Genomic DNA, 19,684 nt, shown 5'->3' with positions numbered 1-19,684 from the left:
TGCTGTTCAGACAAAAGTATTAATGCTGGTGAAGTTTCCTACAGGATTTCTTACTATCCTTCCAACCCAAACCATTGCAGGATTCTGCTCTCATTCCAAAGGAAACGGGGGAAATTGAGATTCCTGATGAGTGGGCAAAGAACCATCAGCAGGAGATCACTGACACCCACACAAACCAACGCGTTTCAGTCCAGTTTTATTCCACAAGCAAATCTACACCAGGAATGTTGATCCACAGAGGGCAGGGGTTGGTGGAGAAGCAGACGCTGGGACCCTCCCAGGGTGACTGCCTCCCCCCCCCATCCAGGGACACCTGCACACGCACAGGGATGAGGCCAAGCAGCGCCAAGGGCACGCAAAGCTGGCAGCAGGGATGGGCACAGCCCTGGCACAGACCCACCTCAGCAGCCTGGGTTCAACCCTGCTCAGGCTCTGAGCCTCCTGACGGGAGCAGCACACAGATATGGAGCTTCTGGGCTGCAAATCCCACCTGGGCACTACACAGATCACCCAAAGCGGAATAAAACTCATCTGTTTCCTCTTTTGGAGCCATGTGAAGAATGAATTCCTTCACTTTTGGAACAAGTACCATGTTTAGCTTAGCAGGTAGTGCCAGCCTCAGGTCCGAGCTCTGCAGCCAAGGAAAAGCTGCACAAAGAGAGATACTGAAATAAAAGGATTTGAGAGATTTTTTCTCTTTCCCATGAGCAGAAAACAGAAAATTTCACACAAAATATTCCACAGAATCAGATATGTAAGAAGGAAACACAGTCACAGCGGGTGTCACACAGGAATATTCCTACTGAAGGAAATATTTCAGTACATCCAGTCAATAATTCATTTTTTCCATAATTTTGATAATTTTTCCATTCAAAATGGCCCCCTTTGTCCTTTATTTAAATAAATACCTGCACTGGTGGCAAAAACCACCTTTCTATATAAATACGGCTTTTTTCCAAGTCTGCCATTGAACAGGATTTTTAAATTATTTATTTACACGTGTATTATCATTTTTCCTTCCGGCCTGGGCACAGCAGCACTTCCAATCCCCCGAGGAAGGAGGATCGGCACAGGCCACGGCCCCACATTCCAGCCCCATTCCCAGGCAGGTGCCTGGCTCTGGGGACAGCACTGCGCGGTCACCAGGAGCACGTCCATGTAAACACGAGCCTTTTTGGTAAACACTGACATTCTGGGAGGCTCCGCAGGGAAAAGGGGTCGGGTGACATCCAGCGCCGCGGGGCCGGGCTCAGCCGGCTTCGGGAGGAGCCGCTCCTGCTCCTGCATCCTGATCCCGCTCTGCCCGGAGCGCCCCCGCGCCCTCTCCTGCTGGAGGCACGGAAAGGCTGTCAGTGCCACCGGCCGGCCGGCAAAGACGGGTCAGTCCCCACAGCTGGGCAGGGCTCCCGCACAGCTGGGCAGGGCTCCCGCACAGCTGGGCAGGGCTCCCGCACAGCTGGGCAGGGACCCCTCACATCTGGGCAGGGCTCCCTCAGACCCTGGGCAGGGCTCCCTCACAGCTGGGCAGGGACCCCTCACATCTGGGCAGGGCTCCCTCAGACCCTGGGCAGGGCTCCCTCAGACCCTGGGCAGAGATCCCTCACAGCTGGGCAGGGCTCCCTCAGACCCTGGGCAGGGCTCCCTCAGACCCTGGGCAGGGACCCTCACAGCTGGGCAGGGATCCCTCAGACCCTGGGCAGGGCTCACTCAGACCCTGGGCAGAGATCCCTCACAGCTGGGCAGGGCTCCCTCAGACCCTGGGCAGGGCTCCCCCAGACCCTGGGCAGAGATCCCTCACAGCTGGGCAGGGCTCCCGCACAGCTGGGCAGGGATCCCGCACAGCTGGGCAGGGCTCCCTCAGACCCTGGGCAGGGCTCCCTCAGACCCTGGGCAGGGACCCTCACAGCTGGGCAGGGATCCCTCACAGCTGGGCAGGGCTCCCTCAGACCCTGGGCAGGGACCCTCACAGCTGGGCAGGGATCCCTCAGATCCCGGCTGATCCCCTCAGATCCCGGCTGAGCCCCTCAGATCCCAGCTGATCCCCTCAGATGCTGGCTGAGCCCCTCAGATGCTGCCTGATCCCCTCAGATCCCAGCTGATCCCCTCAGACCCTGGCAGGATCCCCTCAGATCCCAGCTGATCCCGTCAGACCCTGGCAGGCCCTTCCCAGGTCCTGGTGCTCCCTGGCACAGTTCTGGCACAGCTCCCGGTGCCCGGGCAGGCTCACCCAGGCCATGCAGCCGTGCTCCCTGTGCCCATGCTCACCCAGGCCATGAAGCTCCCTGCTCTCACCCAGGCCATGAAGCTCCCTGCTCTCACCCAGGCCATGCAGCTCCCTGCTCTCACCCAGGCCATGAAGCTCCCTGCTCTCACCCAGGCCATGCAGCTCCCTGCTCTCACCTAGACCATGAAGCTCCCTGCTCTCACCCAGGCCATGCAGCTCCCTGCTCTCACCTAGACCATGAAGCTCCCTGCTCTCACCCAGGCCATGAAGCTCCCTGCTCTCACCCAGGCCATGCAGCTCCCTGCTCTCACCCAGGCCATGAAGCTCCCTGCTCTCACCTAGACCATGAAGCTCCCTGCTCTCACCCAGGCCATGCAGCTCCCTGCTCTCACCCAGGCCATGCAGCTCCCTGCTCTCACCCAGACCATGCAGCTCCCTGCTCTCACCCAGACCATGCAGCCGTGCTCCCTGCTCTCACCCAGACCATGCAGCTCCCTGCTCTCACCCAGGCCATGCAGCTCCCTGCTCTCACCTAGACCATGAAGCGGTGCTCCCTGCCGTCGTGGGCCATGAGGATGATGTTGCGGTTGGAGGTCCAGATGAGGCGGGCCAGGCGCAGCGCGGTGTGCGAGCCGGGCGAGGCCGGCTGCACCGGCGGCACCTGGTACGTCTTGACGCAGCGCAGCTGGGGCGCCGAGTTCAGCATGCCGATGCTCCCCAGCAGGGAGGTGTTCATCTGGGGACACAGCCTGCCTCAGCCCGGCCCCGAGGGTCCCCACAGCACAGAGAGCACGGGGGCCGGGCTCTGACACTGCCCGTGCGGCCCAGCAAGAGGCTGCGCTGAGGAGCAGGGGCTCTTTTGGGTGGGAGGGACCTCAGAGCCCACCCGGCCGTCCCCGCTATGCTCTCCAAGCCCTGTCTACCCTTGGACACCTCCAGGGGTCTGCTGGCTTCCACTCTTGGGAAACAGGCTGAGCACTGCTGGTGCCAGCTCCAAACTCTCCATGCCCCCACAAGCGTGGCAGCCTGGGGTTTCTGTGCCCAGCAAACCCCGGGAGTTTCACTGCCATGCCCTGAATCCCGAGCAGCGCCCTGTCCCAGCCACCCTTGTCCCAGCTCTCCCGTGTCAGGGTGTAAATCACGGCATCCGGGCCGGCAGCGTGCGAGCCCCGCTGACATTTTCACAATTTAAATCATCCTGAGTAATAACCCTTTTAGGATGACTAATGTGCCTGATTTTCCTGCATTAATAATCGTGCCAAACAGGACACGGAAGGGAAAAATCACCAGCGCACGAGGTCACATTTGAGAACTGCACAGAGGTTGTTTAACCCCTTGTGTCTGGGCTGGGAGGGGTTTCAAGGACCAGCTCATTCCACCAGCCCAGGCTGCTCCAAGCCCAGCCCCGCTGTGACCTGCCCTCCGTGGGGATTTTCTCCCTGCTGGAAATGCTGTAAAGAAGGGACAAAGCCCGCAGGTGTGCTCACCTGCCAGAAGCAGAGGTGGCTGTCGGAGTTGGAGTAGGTGGCCAGGTAGCGGCCGTCGGGGGCGAACGCCACGGCAGTGATGGGCCCCTTGTGGCCATGGATAGTCTGGGAACAGGGCACACAACGGGAATGAGGGACAGCCAGCAGCTGGCAGCCCCAAAACAACAGCCCCCCGCGGAAATGCCTCACCAGAGAGCTCCTCTCCCACAGCAGCTCCCCAAAAAGCATCAAAAAGCCCAAGTCTGTATGTATGAAATCCAAGGTGCCACATGATTTTCTCCTGGAAAATCCCATTCCCTCCTGGACCAGCACTAGCAAAACCCCATTAGCAGGGCTCCTGTGCCCATGCCCAGGTTATTAAAAGCCCTGCTCGGGGCGTGCACCTGGAATGAGCCTGATATATTAACAATCCATTAAGATATTCATTTACTCCTGGTGGAAAAGGTGGGTGAACCCCAGATCTCTCTCTTTAATGGGATCCCCACAGTTAATTAGTTTAGCCCCATCCTGCTCTTTAGCACTTAACAAGCACGGAACACTTGTCAATAAAATATGTTTTGGTGAGACAAAGGTAGAAATCAATAGGAGCAGCACACTTGTTGCTCTTTTTACTCCTGGAACACGTTCCAAGAAGTACAAATCCTTCAGGGAATCCAGCTGCTTTGTTATTTAAAGGAAGCGCTTCTCTAATTGATGCTAATCCTTCCCAGCCAGGATTTCTGTGCTCTTAGCTTGTGTTTTCCACCAGGAAGTGAAGCAGCTGCTTCCAGCTTCCCTCTGCCAGGGCTTGAACGGGAAGGGAGCACTCCTGGGAGCGCCCGCTGCAGAAATCCCAGACACCCAACCCCAAACCCAGCGCTTGGGAAAGAATCCACTGAACTGCTCCGTGCCACTAAAGGTGATGTGAACACCGGATCAATTTTATATTCATAAATACAAAATGGTCCCACCACGCCTTTCACAAGAAATCCCTATTTTTGGAGCAATGTAAGGGAAATCTCTATGAACCCACACGGGTTTCAGCACCTTTAATAATTTGATTCATACATAAATCAATGAAAATCCCTTCCTCTGTTATTTCTGTGTTTAGAAAAGGCCTTTATCTAGTTGGGGTTACACTCAGGAATTCCCTTTTCTCGGAAATTTCAGGATGTGCTTTCCATGACCTGGAAATGCAGCTGTGGAGCGCAGGATAAACACCTTTAAAGCACTGTTTTCAAGAACAGCATCTTCTACCCTGTAATTAATTAAGCCAAGCCACAATTCATTCCAAATGGAATATTAAATCCTTTTCTGCCTTCCACATAAATCAAACTTTGCCAAGGCATCCAGGACTGAAATAAAATCAGCCCTGCACAATCCAATTAATGCTCGGATTGCTGGGATTTTAATTCTGGAAGGACCCAGGACCAAACAGTATTGATTCCAGCCCAGGCTTAAAAGTAGTTTTTGCTTTGAAATAAACCCAAAATAACTTATGTTTCCCTTTAATCTTCCGGTGCAAATGACCCAGGTTTTAGGTACAAAAATTACATGTATTTCTGGAATGCAGCTCTAAATATTTATGATGAATCCCAAGATTTAATCAATAAAAATGGAATATTTCAGAGTCTCTCCTTATAGACCCAAATACGGTCGTAAAGGAAAAGAAGATAATTAAAGAACCTGTACTGAGGAATTAATTGGGGGGTTTTGGGCCAGACTCTGGTACTCAGCAAGAATTTACCTGGGAAAATATGAATATTTTCCCATCATCCCAAAAGCAGCTATCAGGTATCCTAAAATTCAGTTACCTGCAATCTCTCCAGCCTCATTTTAGTGTTTAATTTGATGTAAAATAGTATTTATGGCATCAGCATTTTCCTGTGTTACTGCACCTTTAAGTGCAGGATTTTTAGCTGTGTGTTGGTAATTAGGAATCTTATACAAAATATTAATAATTTGGTTGGAATTTAATATTATTTTAGTGTTTAATTGGGCAAACAGAGCTTGTGCTCAACAATACCTTAATCCTGTTGCCTAATCCTTTTAGTATTGTTATAGATGAATTACAGCTGTAATTATTAATCCAAGTGGTTTATTTTGGGATAAAAATTGCCATTTGTGTTTAATCCCGTGTGCCTGGCTGGGCTGTGGCTGTGGGGCTCCGAGCTGGGCAAACAAAGGGCACATTTCCAGGTGGAGCTGCTGCTCTCAGAACTGTTTTCCAATTCCCTGTGCAGCATCAATTATCTTTATCAAATCCCAGATCTCATCTCAGCCCTGATCAAGATGGAGCCCCGCTGGAGCAGGACTGCCAGAGCCAGGGAAAAGCTGGGGAGGGAGGGAGGGAGGAAGGGATCGATAGTCATCATCGGATTGTGCTGCAGCTCAGAGGTGCGCAGGGAAGCTCCACCTTCTTTTTGGGAAGCTGCTCGAGTTTAACCTCTGCCTCACCTGAGACAGGAGAGCTCCAAATCCTGCTGGAATGGCCGGAGAGCCGCCCAGCAAAGGGATGGAGCTGAGGAGCAGCACAGCCTGGGCTCCCCAGCCCGCCGGGAGAGCCACGCGCAGGGACAGCCCCGCGGACAGCCCGGGCAGGGATCTGGCTGTGGAACGGCAGGCACAGTTTGATCCTGTGCTCCAGGAAAAACACCAGGATAAAATCACACCTGAGCCCTGTGGGGAACTGGATCCTCCAGGGGCTGGCTCACTCCCCAGCCAGCAGGGAAACCCTCGCTCAGAGCCTGAGCTCCCACCTGTCCAGGCTTTTCAGGAGCTAAAGAACCTGCCCAAACCCACTGCTGCCCCAGCTGGGAAAGCACGGATCCCACAGCAAATACTGCTGCTGCTTATTCCCAAAATTCAAATGGAGCTAGTTCAGGAGGAATTCGGAGCTTCAGAATAGAATCCCTGTAATCTCTGAGGGGGAATGTGGGAGGGGGAACATGGAGGAGGAATATGGAGGAGGAATATGAGGGGGAATATGGAGCAGGATTGTGTGAGGGGAAATATGGAGGAGGAATACAGAGGGGGAATATGAGGAGGAATATGAGGGGGAATATGGAGGGGGAATATGGAGGAGGAATATGTGAGGGGGAATGAGTGAGGGGGAATATGGAGGGGGAACATGGAGCAGGAATATGGGAGAGGGAATATGGAGCAGGATTGTGTGAGGGGAATATGGAGGAGGAATACAGAGGGGGAATATGAGGAGGAATATGAGGGGGAATATGGAGGGGGAATATGGAGGAGGAATATGTGAGAGGGAATATGGAGCAGGATTGTGTGAGGGGAATATGGAGGAGCAGTGAGTGAGGGGAAATATGGAACAGAAATGTATGAGGGGGATTGTGTGAGGGGGAACATGGAGGGGGAATGTGTGAGGGGGAACATGGAGGAGGAATACAGAGGGGGAATATGAGGAGGAATATGAGAGGGAATATGAGGGGGAATGTATGAGGGGGAATATGGAGCAGGATTGTGTGAGGGGGAATATGGAGGAGGAATACAGAGGGGGAATATGAGGGGGAATATGGAGGAGGAATATGTGAGGGGGAATGAGTGAGGGGGAATATGGAGGGGGAATGTGGAGCGGGAATGTGTGAGGGGGAATATGGAGGGAGAATGAGTGAGGGGGAACATGGAGGGGGAATATGGAGGGGGAATATGGAGGAGCAGTGAGTGAGGGGAAATAGGGAACAGAAATGTATGAGGGGGATTGTGTGAGGGGGAACATGGAGGGGGATTGTGTGAGGGGGAACATGGAGCGGGATTGTGTGAGGGGGAACATGGAGCAGGATTGTGTGAGGGGGAACATGGAGTGGGACTGTGTGAGGGGGAACATGGAGGGGGATTGTGTGAGGGGGAACATGGAGGGGGAATACAGAAGGCTGCTGCTGCTGCTGGTGCTGCCGTGTGGGACAGCACCTGAGTGCAGGGCATGGACCCTCCATGGTGCCCTGCTGAGGAGGAGCTGCTCCCAGAGGGAGAAGGCCTGGCTGAGGACGGGCTGGCTCCGAGGCACGGAGCTCCCAGGCAGTTTATCAGGAGCATCATGGAGATGGGTGAGGAGCAGAGCCATTGCAGCGAGCGGCTCTGGGTCAATACCCTGTGAGCTGCTGTGGGAATGAATAATCAACACCCAGCCCTGGGAGCTCCGGGAGCAGCCGGCAGCTGAAGGACAGATCAATGGCCGTGGGAAGGGCACTGCCCGGCCCCAAACACCCCATGGAGCCAGCAGCAACACCCAGGGAGGGGTCACAAACTCATTTCATGGGAGGAGGAGGAGAAAGAACCTGCTTGGATATGGCCTTATGGAAAAATAGATTCTGTGTTTGCATTTGGAATAGTCATAATACAGTCTACTAACATAGTAAATTTTCCTGAGGGGAAACCCCACCCTAGATAAATGCTGGTTTATTTTTTGTTAATAAGGGGGGATTTTTGATATCCATCATCCTATTGATCATCCCAAGTAATTTCTCAGTCAGTTCCTACAACCATCTTTCTTAAAAAAATTAAAAGGGGAAAAAAACCAAACCCAAAATGCTTTTCAGGATCTCAAAACCCCTCACAGGAAAGGAAATTAAAACCCTGAGCTTTTCTCCATTGGCACAGCTTTTTCAAGTTATTCCATGTTTTTGAGCAGCCACAAAAATCTGCCTTTGTGAGAAATTACGTATAAAATCGGAGGCAGGAATCTGTATCCAATAGATGGTGCTGCCCCACAGTAATCTATCTGGAAATATTTTGTATCTCTTGAGTAGCAATTAACCCTGAAGAGGACCTGTCCTAATTATCCCGGGGGTCCCTTTGGTCAGCCCAGCCGCTCTCACCTGGCACTTGCCCGTGCGGATGTCGTAGAGGGCCACGGAGCCGTGGCGGGCGCCCACGGCGATGCGGTGGCTGCGCTCGTAGTAACTCACCATGTAGAACCTGGGGGCACAACAACGGGCACGGAGAGCTGGGGCTGGCACGTCACACCCATCTGGGCTGGGGCTGGCACATCTGGGGTGCCACTGGGCTGGGGCTGGCACATCACACACATCTGGGACTCACTAAGGGCTGGAACTCAGAGGTGATTTAAAGATGCACTCGCTGCCAGTCTAACACCTGGCATTGCTCAAAACCAGCTGATGTTACCATGGAACCTGATCAGATTTACCCATCAGATTTATTTAGTTATTTGGGAATAATCTATGGGATAACCACCAGCTCCCTGATGGCCATGGGTGTGCCCTCCCTGTGCTGGAACACCTCAGTAAAACTGTCAAAGTGCCCATCCTCTGTGTGACAGAGGGCATTGCCCATGAAAGTCACACAGAAAGGAAGGGAAGTGGAAGGAGAAATGAATAAACTCATCAGTTTCTGATGGGCATAAAGAAAAAGGAAGAGGGAAATTGGCCATCACACACTCTCTACTCCAGGAACACCCTTGGAGTAAAGGCTGCAACAGTCCTGAACACCCAGTGTGACTATGAGGCATTTACTGGAATTCCAGCAGCTGCAAATTCCAAGGAATTTCACCACTTTGAAACCCAAGAGACCCTAAATCCTAATTGCAGATTTGAATCCTTGGGGATATCACTGTGCCTTATCACAGGAGAGCACACCTGTGGAAGTGCCAGCCACATTCCAAAGCGTGCTGGAATTTTGCAGCTAAATTTTCCTCTACCAAAATGCACCTGGAATACCTGGAATCAGTCCCAAACCTGCATTGCTGAGCATATTTAGGGCTTCAAACCAGCCACCCTTCAGACTTGTCTCCCGGCTCCTGGGGATTCCCAGTGCCACAGCAACTGCTGTGTACGAGACACGTCCTGCACTGCAGGATGGCAGCTGGCAAGGAAGGCAGATGAAACACGGGGCAAAACCAACAAAGAGCAGCAGAGAAGGAAGAGAATCCCTGGTTTTTGTGCAGGGAAAAGGGAACTGCAGCTCAGCTGCAGCTTTGCAGGGCAGCGTGTCCCTCCCTGAGGTGTGACCACCGTCCTTGAACTATGATCCAGGGATTTGGCCACACAGCTCCAGTCCAGCGTGGGAACACTGGGAAAATCAGAGGGATTAACCATGGGATGCTGCAGAGTGCTTCCCTGGAATCTCTGCAGAGATCCCCCCCTTGCTATGGCCTGCTGGCAGTTCCCCCTGGGCTCTCTCCATCGCTGGGTGCTGGATCATTTTTACACTGGCTATAACCAGGAAATATTAGCAGAGAACGTAAAATACTGGATGGCTATAAATATACACAGCAATAGGGAGATTGGGCACTAATTCCCATTTATCCTTCCCTTCATGTTTTAAGGAAAGCCACTTAAAGCATCAGGAAGGAGGAAGATCATTCCATCAGGATCCAGCCTGGCAACGGGATAATTGTTCTTTCCATGAAACTATTCCATATTTTAATAGGTTATTAAATTAAAATGTAATGGCCGACAGGTGATTATTAGAATTTATTGGCCGGACCAGTTTAAGAGGATGACTGGGATATTTATTCACCTTTAAAGATACTGGAAATGCTCCCATTTTATAAATCACCTTTTACTCTTTGTTGTGTCACCTAAAAGACTGTTTCACTCTTAATTAGGAAATAGATCCTGCTGCTGACCCTATCATTTACTTCACAGTGTTCCCAGAGGAGGGCTCACCTGCAGATGGCTGGAAAACACTCCTGGAGACCCTTCTTCTTAACTAAAGATCCTTCCAGGCAGTACATGATGATGTCCATCACCTTGGAAACAAAAATTACCAGCAGCTGACAATCGAGTTCTGAAGGTCATCCCATCCCAACAGATCAGGCCGTTCCAAGCTGTGTCCAACCTGGCTTTGACCTTCTTTAGCTTGGGATATTCTCCCCAACAATTTAAAGTTTCTGCAGTACAAAGCAAATCCTTCCTACTCCCAAAGTCCACACGGAAAGCAGCTCCTGGAGCGGAGCCAGCCTCGTCCCCGGCGGGGGCCTCACCTCCACCAGCAGGTCCACGACGTCGGAGGGCATCTTGTCGATGAGGATCTCGATGACGCGCAGGATCTCGCCCTTGGCGCGGGCCAGCGTGCTGGTGTGGATGTTCTGCTGCGACTGCGTGTTGGCCGCCAGCGCCGTGTGCCGGTGCACCTGGGGAGCAGGGACAGCACTGCCACCGGGGAAGGGCCTCCGGGACCATTGCGCTGGCCCTGGACCAGCACCACTCCATGGCCACCAGGGCTGGCCCTGGACCAGCACCACTCCATGGCCACCAGGGCTGGCCCTGGACCAGCACCACTCCATGGTCACCAGGGCTGGCCCTGGACCCAGCGCCACTCCATGGCCACCAGGGCTGGCCCTGGACCAGCACCACTCCATGGCCACCAGGGCTGGCCCTGGACCCAGCACCTCCTCATGGCCACCAGGGCTGGCCCTGGACCAGCACCACTCCATGGCCACCAGGGCTGGCCCTGGACCCAGCACCACTCCATGGCCACCAGGGCTGGCCCTGGACCAGCACCACTCCATGGCCACCAGGGCTGGCCCTGGACCCAGCACCACTCCATGGCCACCAGGGCTGGCCCTGGACCCTGCACCACCTCACGGTCACCAGGGCTGGCCCTGGACCCAGCGGCACCTCCATGGTCACCAGGGCTGGCCTTGAACCAGCACCACCTCACGGTCACCAGGGCTGGCCCTGGACCCAGCACCACTCCATGGCCACCAGGGCTGGCCCTGGACCCAGCACCACCTCACGGTCACCAGGGCTGGCCTTGAACCCAGCACCACCTCACGGTCACCAGGGCTGGCCCTGGACCCAGCACCTCCTCATGGTCACCATGAGGCCACCCTTGAACCCAGCACCTCCTCCATGGCCACCAGGACCATGAGGTCACCCTTGAACCCAGTGTCACCTCTATGACCCACCAAGCCCTGTGTGTCCCTGAGCTCCGCTGGGCTCCAGGCGGGGCTGGGGCGGCTCAGCCCGGCCTGGGACGGGCCGTGCCCGGGCACACCGAGCCCCCAGCCCCGCGGTGCCCTCACCTCCAGGTGGCTCAGCCCGGCCTGGGACGGGCCGTGCCCGGGCACACCGAGCCCCCAGCCCCGGCCGGCGCTGCCCACCCTGCCCAGCCCGGGCACACCGAGCCCCCCGCCCCGCGGTGCCCTCACCTCCTTGGCGATGGTGGTGATGAAGGCGGGCGGGCGGGCGGTGGCGATCAGGGACAGCGCGTGTCGAGCCGAGCGCGCCGAGTCGGCCGCGGGGCTCAGGGGCAGCCCCATTGTGATGCTAAACGGGAGCCGCACAAAGGCAGGCACAAAGGAAAGAAATATAGAGTGAAAAGATTAGAACCAGCTTATAATGTCAGTTCAAGGTCACCGGGAGCACTCCGGCAGTTCCAGGATAATGGACTCCCAACAAAGAGCAGTGATTAGGAGTCAGGGTGTTCCAGCATCAACCCCAAATCGAATAATTAACCATGAAGATTGAAAACAGTAAGTGCATCTGTCCAAAGTGGGCAAAAGGCCTTGTTAACAAATTATCTGTATGTGCTGAATACATATCACCCCACGGAGGCCCACGGCGTCTTCCCAAGGATTTATGGTTTGGTCTTTTACAGTATTTTAAACACAGCCTGAAAAATCCCCTGGCCAGAGTAATTCTCCTTAATTCAAGGCTTTTACTGGCTGTGACAAGATAAAAGCAAAAAGCAATAAGGTGGTAAGTACCCAGTAACTGCAAAAATAAAATTTCTACGTGCCCTGCACATTATCCAAAAATTCCCCAGAATGTAGGAAGATGGACTCACGGGCTGGTTTGGGTTGGAGAAGAGGTTTTATAATCACCTATTCCACCCCCTGCCATGGCAGGGACACCTTCCACTATCCCAGACTGCTCCGAGCCCTGTCCAACCCAGCCTTGAACACCTCCAGGGATGGGGCAGCCGCTTATTTTTCCGGATAACCTGTGGAAGGGGTTCCTCCTTCTCCCCTGTGCCCTCTGACTGATTTTTTGGGAAGAGAATAGCAGTTTATAATCCCAAGCAGTTTATTGTCCTTTCCCATCCCTCACCCTCACTGCACAAATTAAAACTCCCAAATGTGAAACTAAATAAAGTCTCTTCCACAAGGTGATGTCCCCACTGGCCTTTCCTTGGAAAAGCACATGCAAATGTAAGTTCCAAACCCCTGTCCATGAGGTGTTCCATGGAAAAGGGGTGAGCCAGGGAAGGAGTTATCCCAGTTAACTTGTGGAGGAGTTGCCGAAGCCAGCAAACCCCGAGTGCCTCTCCCTCTCTGAAGGCTCAGTGCCACACCAGCAGTGCTTTCCCTTGCAGGATGTAATACCAAATGAGTGTTTTCCTGGAGAGCAACAGGCTGTTGGTGAACTCCATGCCTCGGGAGGATGTGACGGGGAGAGCTCGGGGCAGCCCTGGCGTTCCAGCCAGGACAAAAGCACCACCCAGACCATCCTGGGGTCAGAGTGCTCCAAGGCACAGATGAAATGCATGGATTGATCCGAAGGTGGTGTGCTGAGCTGGCTGCTCACACCAGAACAGCCCAGAGAAGCTGTGGCTGCCCCATCCCTGGAATTGTTCCGGGCCAGGCTGGATGGGACTCGGAGCAGCCTGGACAAGTGGAATCTGTGTGAAACACAGCTTAACTCAGAAAGCAAAAACACAGCCACAAATGATTCCCATCATCGTCCCAGCCACGACACCAGAGGCTCAGAATGCTGGGAGAACAGAGTTCATCCTCAGAGCTGAGCAGCTTCCCTTGGCACAGCGTCACCTCTGGAACCGGGGCGAGCGGGGCGAGCGGAGGAGTTCTGAGCACCTGAGTTTTGCCTAACAGCTCGGATATTCCCTTGATTCAGCAGGGAAAAAAGAACCCCACTCGTTTTGCTGGTCAATAAACGTGATTTCTTCTTTTCTATCTAAAAGCAGAAGCTTGACATAAAAGCTCTTTAATAAAACCTCCGGGAGAGGCGCCGGCAGCTGTGTGCCGTTATTGTGTCCACGGCAAATCCGGCACAAAGCGCGAGCTCAGCGGGGCTCCGCCAGGGTGAGATCCACACTTAACCCCTGCACACATTGCTGCTCCATTTCTTTCCATCTCCCTCCATCCTGGATCTGTCAGCAATGTAACAGGCCATTTTCAATCTAAATCTTGTTATGGATTAATAAGCAAACGCTTTCGCGCTTATTATGCAATTTATCATGAGGAAAATTGCGCCGGGCTCCTCAAGGCTCCACGCTGATCCCTTCATTTATTCCCTGCTCTTTGGAGGGAGAGCCAGACTAATCTTCCTGACAGCTGAGGGTGGAATCACACCAGCACAAGGACTTGCTGAAGAGCTGTGGGCGCTGGGATCCTGGAAGTCGGGATTTACATAAAACGGGGCTTTGGGAAGGGACGAGGTGGTGCTGCCTCCTGTCACACTACACGGCACCACCGGAATTCACACAACAAACAATGGTAATCCAATTTGTCCATATTTCTCCTGCCAACACAGGGCAAGGACCCGTTCTTTGTATCCTGAGGAAATTAAAACTTACATAAAATGGGCTTAGAACAGTGTCAGAACCCTCAAGACTGATGGATGTGGGAACACATTTCTGGGATGGAAACAGCCCTGGGCAGCTCCTTATTGCAGGAGCCATTTAAATTCTGTGTTTGTCTACAAACATTTCATGGAATTACGGAATGATCTGGGATGAAAGGGACCCTAAGGACGCCAGGGGCAGGGGACCCTGTCCACCGGTGCAGGCTGTCCGTGCCTTGTCCAGGCAGGCTGTGGGCCCTTCGGGGATGGAGCAGCCACGGCTCCTCCCCACCATCCCCTTCCAATCCCCGCCTGTCCTTGCCCCGGGGGCCGCCCGAGCCTGGCACGCTGTACCCACTTGGCCAGCTGCTTCTCGGCGTCGGCGCAGAGCTCCAGCAGCCCCATGAGCACGGCCGACACGTCCATGTAGGGCTCCCAGACGGTGAAGCCGCGGCCGATGAGGTCGATGGCGGTGCGGCGGATGGTGCTGTGCGCCGGGAGCCGCGCGCTGGCTGGCTGCAGCAGCAGGAACGTCAGCGCCTTGCCTGCGGGGAGAGCGGGGCTCTCAGGGCCATGCACACACCCCGGGCACCCCAGGGCACCTTCCCCCGGCCCAGCCTGCCCCGAGCCCGCCCCGGGCGGCTGCGCCAGCCTGAGTGCCAAACGCAGCCCTGCCTAAGAAACAGCAGCGATGCACACGGGGGGAATGGAAAGGGAATCCTGAACCTCGGTCCAGGCTCTGCGCATTTGGGAGATGTTCATACTGAATTGAACAGCCCACTTTACTTACACATAAACGGAGGAGGGCAGCGCTGGCCAGTAATTTATTATTATCTCGCCATCATTATTTATTACCCCTCAAAGCTGCTTCTTGTGGTAAAGATAATTGCTGATTTTATCAGGGTTCGCTTGAACTGTCCTCAACAAGTTGCTTGGTTTGTTTATTAAACAAGCCTCCTGGTTTCAGGACCAGGAAAAGCCAACGGAGCTTCTCTGGTTAATTCACACCAACCACTCCTGATCCGTGTGGAACAGCCCCCAAAATCCCCTCCTGTCATGCCACCAGGCTGATTTTCTGCCTCAAAACCAAACCCTTGTTAAAAGGGTGCTCAGACAGAGCCTCCCCTCAGCACCCAGCAGCAGCCCTGACCAGAGGTGGTGCCAGGCTGGGACATCTTTGTTTAAAGCTCTGCCCGGGCTGGAGGCGAGGAATGAATATTGACAGAAGCATCCCGGCGCTAATGAGCTGTTCGTTAGGGCAATAAACATGTCACATTAGAGTCGGCAGACGAGGTAATCAGCCCTGGAAAGGCTCCGGAAGAGCTCAGCACCCCGGCACGCTGTGCGTGCCCAGCGCCCATGCACCTTCTCCACACTAAAACGCAGCTGGGCGCAATTCCTCAGGCAGCCCCGGGAACGCCATTCCCACTCAAAGTGGTGCTAAAACAGAGCTTTATTGCAGGTGGTTCACTCTGCACTGGCACATTTGCTTCTTGCATCACTTTATTAACCCAGATGTGCCCAAATGTGCAAATTCATCACTTTTTGTCAGTGCACAGAAGCCCCTGGATTCCCAAAATGCCTCTCCTTGCTGTGGAATCTCTGTGAGCACACGGCTCCAGGCAGCCTTGTTATCCCCAGTTTGCCAATGGGTTTTAAAAAATGAAATTATTTGCTGGGCAAAATCAATAGCCCAGGCAGGAATGAGCCACTGAGAACTCTGATCAAGATCCAACTAAATCCAAATGATGGACTCCAAGAATAGGATTTAACTTGATTGTGACCCTTTCTAGATGATTTTTTTTTTCCTGATTTTCCACAGAGAGACAGAAATTTGGGGAGCTGGGTTAAGATTCCATATCCCTTCATTCCTTTCTGCTCAGTGGATTTTTAGTCTTTTATTTTTACACCAGATCTTGTCTCAGGTATCAAATCAAAATATAATTAAAAATCACTTGTTTTTTTTTTTGCATAATGATGATCAGATTATTTTTTCCCCAGTTTCAATCAATCACCTCCCATCTGGAACTGCTCCAGGGCAGGCTGGACAAGTTTGGAGCACCCTGGGCTGGCGGGAGCTGTCCTTGCCCCTGGGATGGGGCAGCCACAGCTGTCCAGGGCCTCTGGGCCAGAGCTGTGAGGGCTCCAGGGATTAATGCAGGTGCCAGGCAAGGGCACAGCTGGAATTCCTGGAGAATTCCACCCTCTCCAGAACACTCAAATCCCAGCTCCTGTCACTGGAAGGCACAGAAACTCCCCGCAGCTGATGGATTTAGGCTTGCCCAGAGAAGCTCTGGATTCCCCACCCTGGAAGTGCCCAAGGCTGGGCTGGGTGGGACTTGGAGCACCCTGGGGCAGTGGAAGGTGACAAACAACAAAGGACAAACCAGATAAAAGCAGTGACAGTGCTCTGCACTCCCTAATCCCGCTCTTTTCCAGGAAAACTGAATGAAGACATCCGCAAGGGAGGCAGGAGATGCTGGGGGCACTCCCAGCCCATTCCCACTCCCCAATCCCGCCCTTTTCCAATCCCACTGATCAAACCCATCCCCAGGAGATGCTGGGGGCACTCCCAGCCCATTCCCACTCCCCATTCCCACTCCCCAGTCCCACTCCCCTTTTCCAATCCCACTGATCAGTCCCATCCCCAGGGGTTCCAGGAGCACTCCCAGCCCATTCCCATTCCCACTCCCCAATCCCACTGATCAGTCCCATCCCCAGGGGTTCCAGGAGCACTCCCAGCCCATTCCCATTCCCCATTCCCACTGATCAGTCCCATCCCCAGGGGATGTGCAGGGCGCACTCTCAGCCCATTCCCACTCCCCATTCCCACTCCCCAGTCCCACTCCCCTTTTCCAATCCCACTGATCAAACCCATCCCCAGGGGTTCCAGGAGCACTCCCAGCCCATTCCCATTCCCCTTTTCCAATCCCACTGATCAGTCCCATCCCCAGGGGTTCCAGGAGCACTCCCAGCCCATTCCCCTTTTCCAGTCCCACTGATCAGTCCCATCCCCAGGGGATGTGCAGGGGCACTCTCAGCCCATTCCCATTCCCATTCCCATTCCCCAGTCCCACTGATCAGTCCCATCCCCAGGGGTTCCAGGAGCACTCCCAGCCCATTCCCACTCCCCAATCCCACTGATCAGTCCCATCCCCAGGGGATGCAGGGGCACTCCCAGCCCATTCCCATTCCCATTCCCCAGTCCCACTGAACAGTCCCATCCCCAGGGGATGCAGGGGCACTCACAGCCCATTCCCCTTTTCCAATCCCACTGATCAGTCCCATCCCCAGGGGATGCAGGGGCACTCACAGGTGTGCCGGGCCAGGGAGTAGTTGGCGCCCGCGCTGGTGAGGCCGAAGCCCTCGGGGATCTGGCTGGAGCTGCGGGGCCGCGCCAGCAGCTTGGGGGGCTCGATCTCGGCGCCGAACTCGGCGCCGATGACGCCCAGCAGCACGATGGCCGTGGCCTGCTTGCGCCGCTCCTCGTAGGACGAGGACGCCTTCCTGGGCTGGGGCAGCCCGGCCGGGCAGCCTGCGGGACAGACGGACGGACGGACGGACGGGGCACAGGGTTAGCGCTGCCAGCGCCGCCATCGGCGCCTCGGCCGCGTCCTGCGAGCACCGCCGGGGCTGCCACGCCCCCATTCACCCCCAAAAACCTCCGGGCAACCCAAAATATCCTTCACACGCTGCCGGGAACCCATGGGCAAAGACAGAAAGTTTTCTGTGCTTATCTGCGGATTTCTGGGCTGCTTCTCGCTCACTTTAAGCTGACAGGTTGCAATTGTTATTGGTTTTAAAAGATGGGGTTTTTTTCAGGATAGGTTCTTTGCATTATATAAAAGCATCTTTTTGACATAGGATCCATCACCACATCCAGCCTCCTATTAAATGTTAGGATATTTAACTTTTAGGATAACACCATTAAACCAAAGGGATATTTTCATACAGCAAAATGGCACCCATGGAATTACAAAACACAATTATGAATTGTACATAGAAGTTGAAATATTTGTTATCAGTTTAACGCAGTCCAGAGATTCTGAATCCCACCAAGCAGAGGAGGTTTTCTTATTTGGAGTAAAATCCCCAAATCTGGGAAGAAATTATTGGAACAAAACCAGATTCATTTTAACAAATAAAGCCCACTCTCACCTAGCTGTTAACTTCCAGCATCCTGGGAAATTCCCTACCATGTATTCCAAAACACAAGAAGTTTTAATCCTTCCCAAGTGCTGTTTGCTGAGGAATTGGGAGGCATCACCTGGATTAATGAAGGGTGGATTAATGAAGCGCACGGGATGTCCCTGTTAATGACATCCATGGGGCTCCCGAGGAAAACAAGGAATTAACCAAAATTTAGGAGCTGTGCTCGAGCCAAAAGGGAGAGAAAAACAAGGGAAACCTTAACAATGGGAAGGGAGGGAGAAAAAAGGGAAAAAATCGATAGCAACTGCCTTTGGAGGAAGAAGGATGCGAAGGGGCTGGAACAAAGCAGGGCAGGACCAGCTGGAAGTGCCCAGGAGCCGTTTGAGCCTGTCCCAGAGCCTGTTAACCCTTGCACAGCCGCAGGGAGCATCCCTGACACACGGAATGGGCTGGGGTGTGCGGGACCCAGGGACCATCCCATCATCCATTGCCCAGGCACTGTCCAGCCTGGCTCTGGGCACTTCCAGGGTGGGGAGTCCTCAAGCTCTGCGGGCCACAGAACCTGCACCGAGGGAATTTTCATGTATCGACCTGGAACGGCCAAAGAATCCTGCTGGGAATGCATGGATTCCCCTGGGAAAGCTGCCAGCCCGGGCACCAGGAGCCGAGCTCCCTCCTGCTGCTGCTGCCCCTGTGCCAGGACATCGCTCCTTATCCACCCCACAGCAACTGCACCCAGCACAGGCTGGGAAAGACCCACGGTGTCCCATGAGCTCCATCCTCACAGCTGCAGGGCAGGATTTGCTGCCTCAAACAGAAAACAACCCCCCAAAATCAACTCCAGGAAATCCAAACCGAGCCAAGGCAAGCCCTGAGGTGCAGCAGAATCCCCTCTGGAAGCGCCCCTGGAAGAGGAGATCCCACCTGGCCGTGCCACTTGGGTGTTTGGTCCCCATGCTGGGCTCCCCTTTAATCACAGATCCGTTTTCCTGACAGGACCCTGGATCAGCCCATCACGGGCAGGAAATGAATAACCCCCAGTGGCTCCACGGGAAAGCACAAGCTGTGCTGCCAGGAGGGCAAAACCCTGGGACTGCAGCTGGAAAAATCCCAGTGCAGGCTGAGGGAAGGACAAAACAATCCCCAGTGTCCCACTGCAAGCCCTGCAGCCCGGGGCATGGAAACAGGGGGGAAGTGCCTAAACCTGCCTGGACTGCAGGATGGAAACAGGGGGAAGTGCCTAAACCTGCCTGGACTGCAGGATGGAAACAGGGGAAAGTGCCTAAACCTGCCTGGCTGGCAGGATGGGCAGGGGGGAAGTGCCTAAACCTGCC

General features: G+C 54.2%; 2 protein-coding genes across 3 annotated transcripts in view; both read right to left on the bottom strand.

Annotated features, from left to right (window-relative positions):
• Positions 1-179: 179 nt before the first annotated feature.
• WDR7 (WD repeat domain 7) overlaps positions 180-19,684 on the bottom strand; it is a 46,527-nt gene continuing 27,022 nt past the window's right edge. The window contains exons 21-29 of one of the 2 annotated variants that reach the window (XM_036402496.2): positions 17,512-17,733; positions 14,557-14,743; positions 11,825-11,942; positions 10,655-10,804; positions 10,338-10,420; positions 8,529-8,628; positions 3,712-3,816; positions 2,757-2,960; positions 180-1,329 (exon numbers count right to left, since the gene is read on the bottom strand). In XM_036402496.2, coding sequence (XP_036258389.1) covers positions 2,757-2,960; positions 3,712-3,816; positions 8,529-8,628; positions 10,338-10,420; positions 10,655-10,804; positions 11,825-11,942; positions 14,557-14,743; positions 17,512-17,733 — 1,169 coding nt within the window. In that variant the 3' untranslated portion in view covers positions 180-1,329. The remainder of the gene's footprint in view (positions 1,330-2,756; positions 2,961-3,711; positions 3,817-8,528; positions 8,629-10,337; positions 10,421-10,654; positions 10,805-11,824; positions 11,943-14,556; positions 14,744-17,511; positions 17,734-19,684) is intronic. The other variant, XM_036402495.2, reaches the window with a different exon arrangement.
• On the bottom strand, positions 3,823-8,520 carry LOC129047013 (uncharacterized). Its single transcript, XM_054517822.1, has one exon. It carries the CDS (start codon positions 7,747-7,749, stop codon positions 6,571-6,573), a length of 1,179 nt encoding a protein of 392 aa, XP_054373797.1. The 5' UTR covers positions 7,750-8,520; the 3' UTR covers positions 3,823-6,570.

This window comes from Molothrus ater, chromosome Z, assembly GCF_012460135.2.
Source record: "Molothrus ater isolate BHLD 08-10-18 breed brown headed cowbird chromosome Z, BPBGC_Mater_1.1, whole genome shotgun sequence".
Lineage (NCBI taxonomy): Eukaryota > Metazoa > Chordata > Aves > Passeriformes > Icteridae > Molothrus > Molothrus ater.
This window is presented reverse-complemented; position numbering and strand designations above follow the sequence as displayed.

What these genes read in the sequence shown, in the direction of transcription:
- LOC129047013 (XM_054517822.1), bottom strand. Translation starts at nt 7,749, where the DNA reads ATGATGCTCCTGATAAACTGCCTGGGAGCTCCGTGCCTCGGAGCCAGC.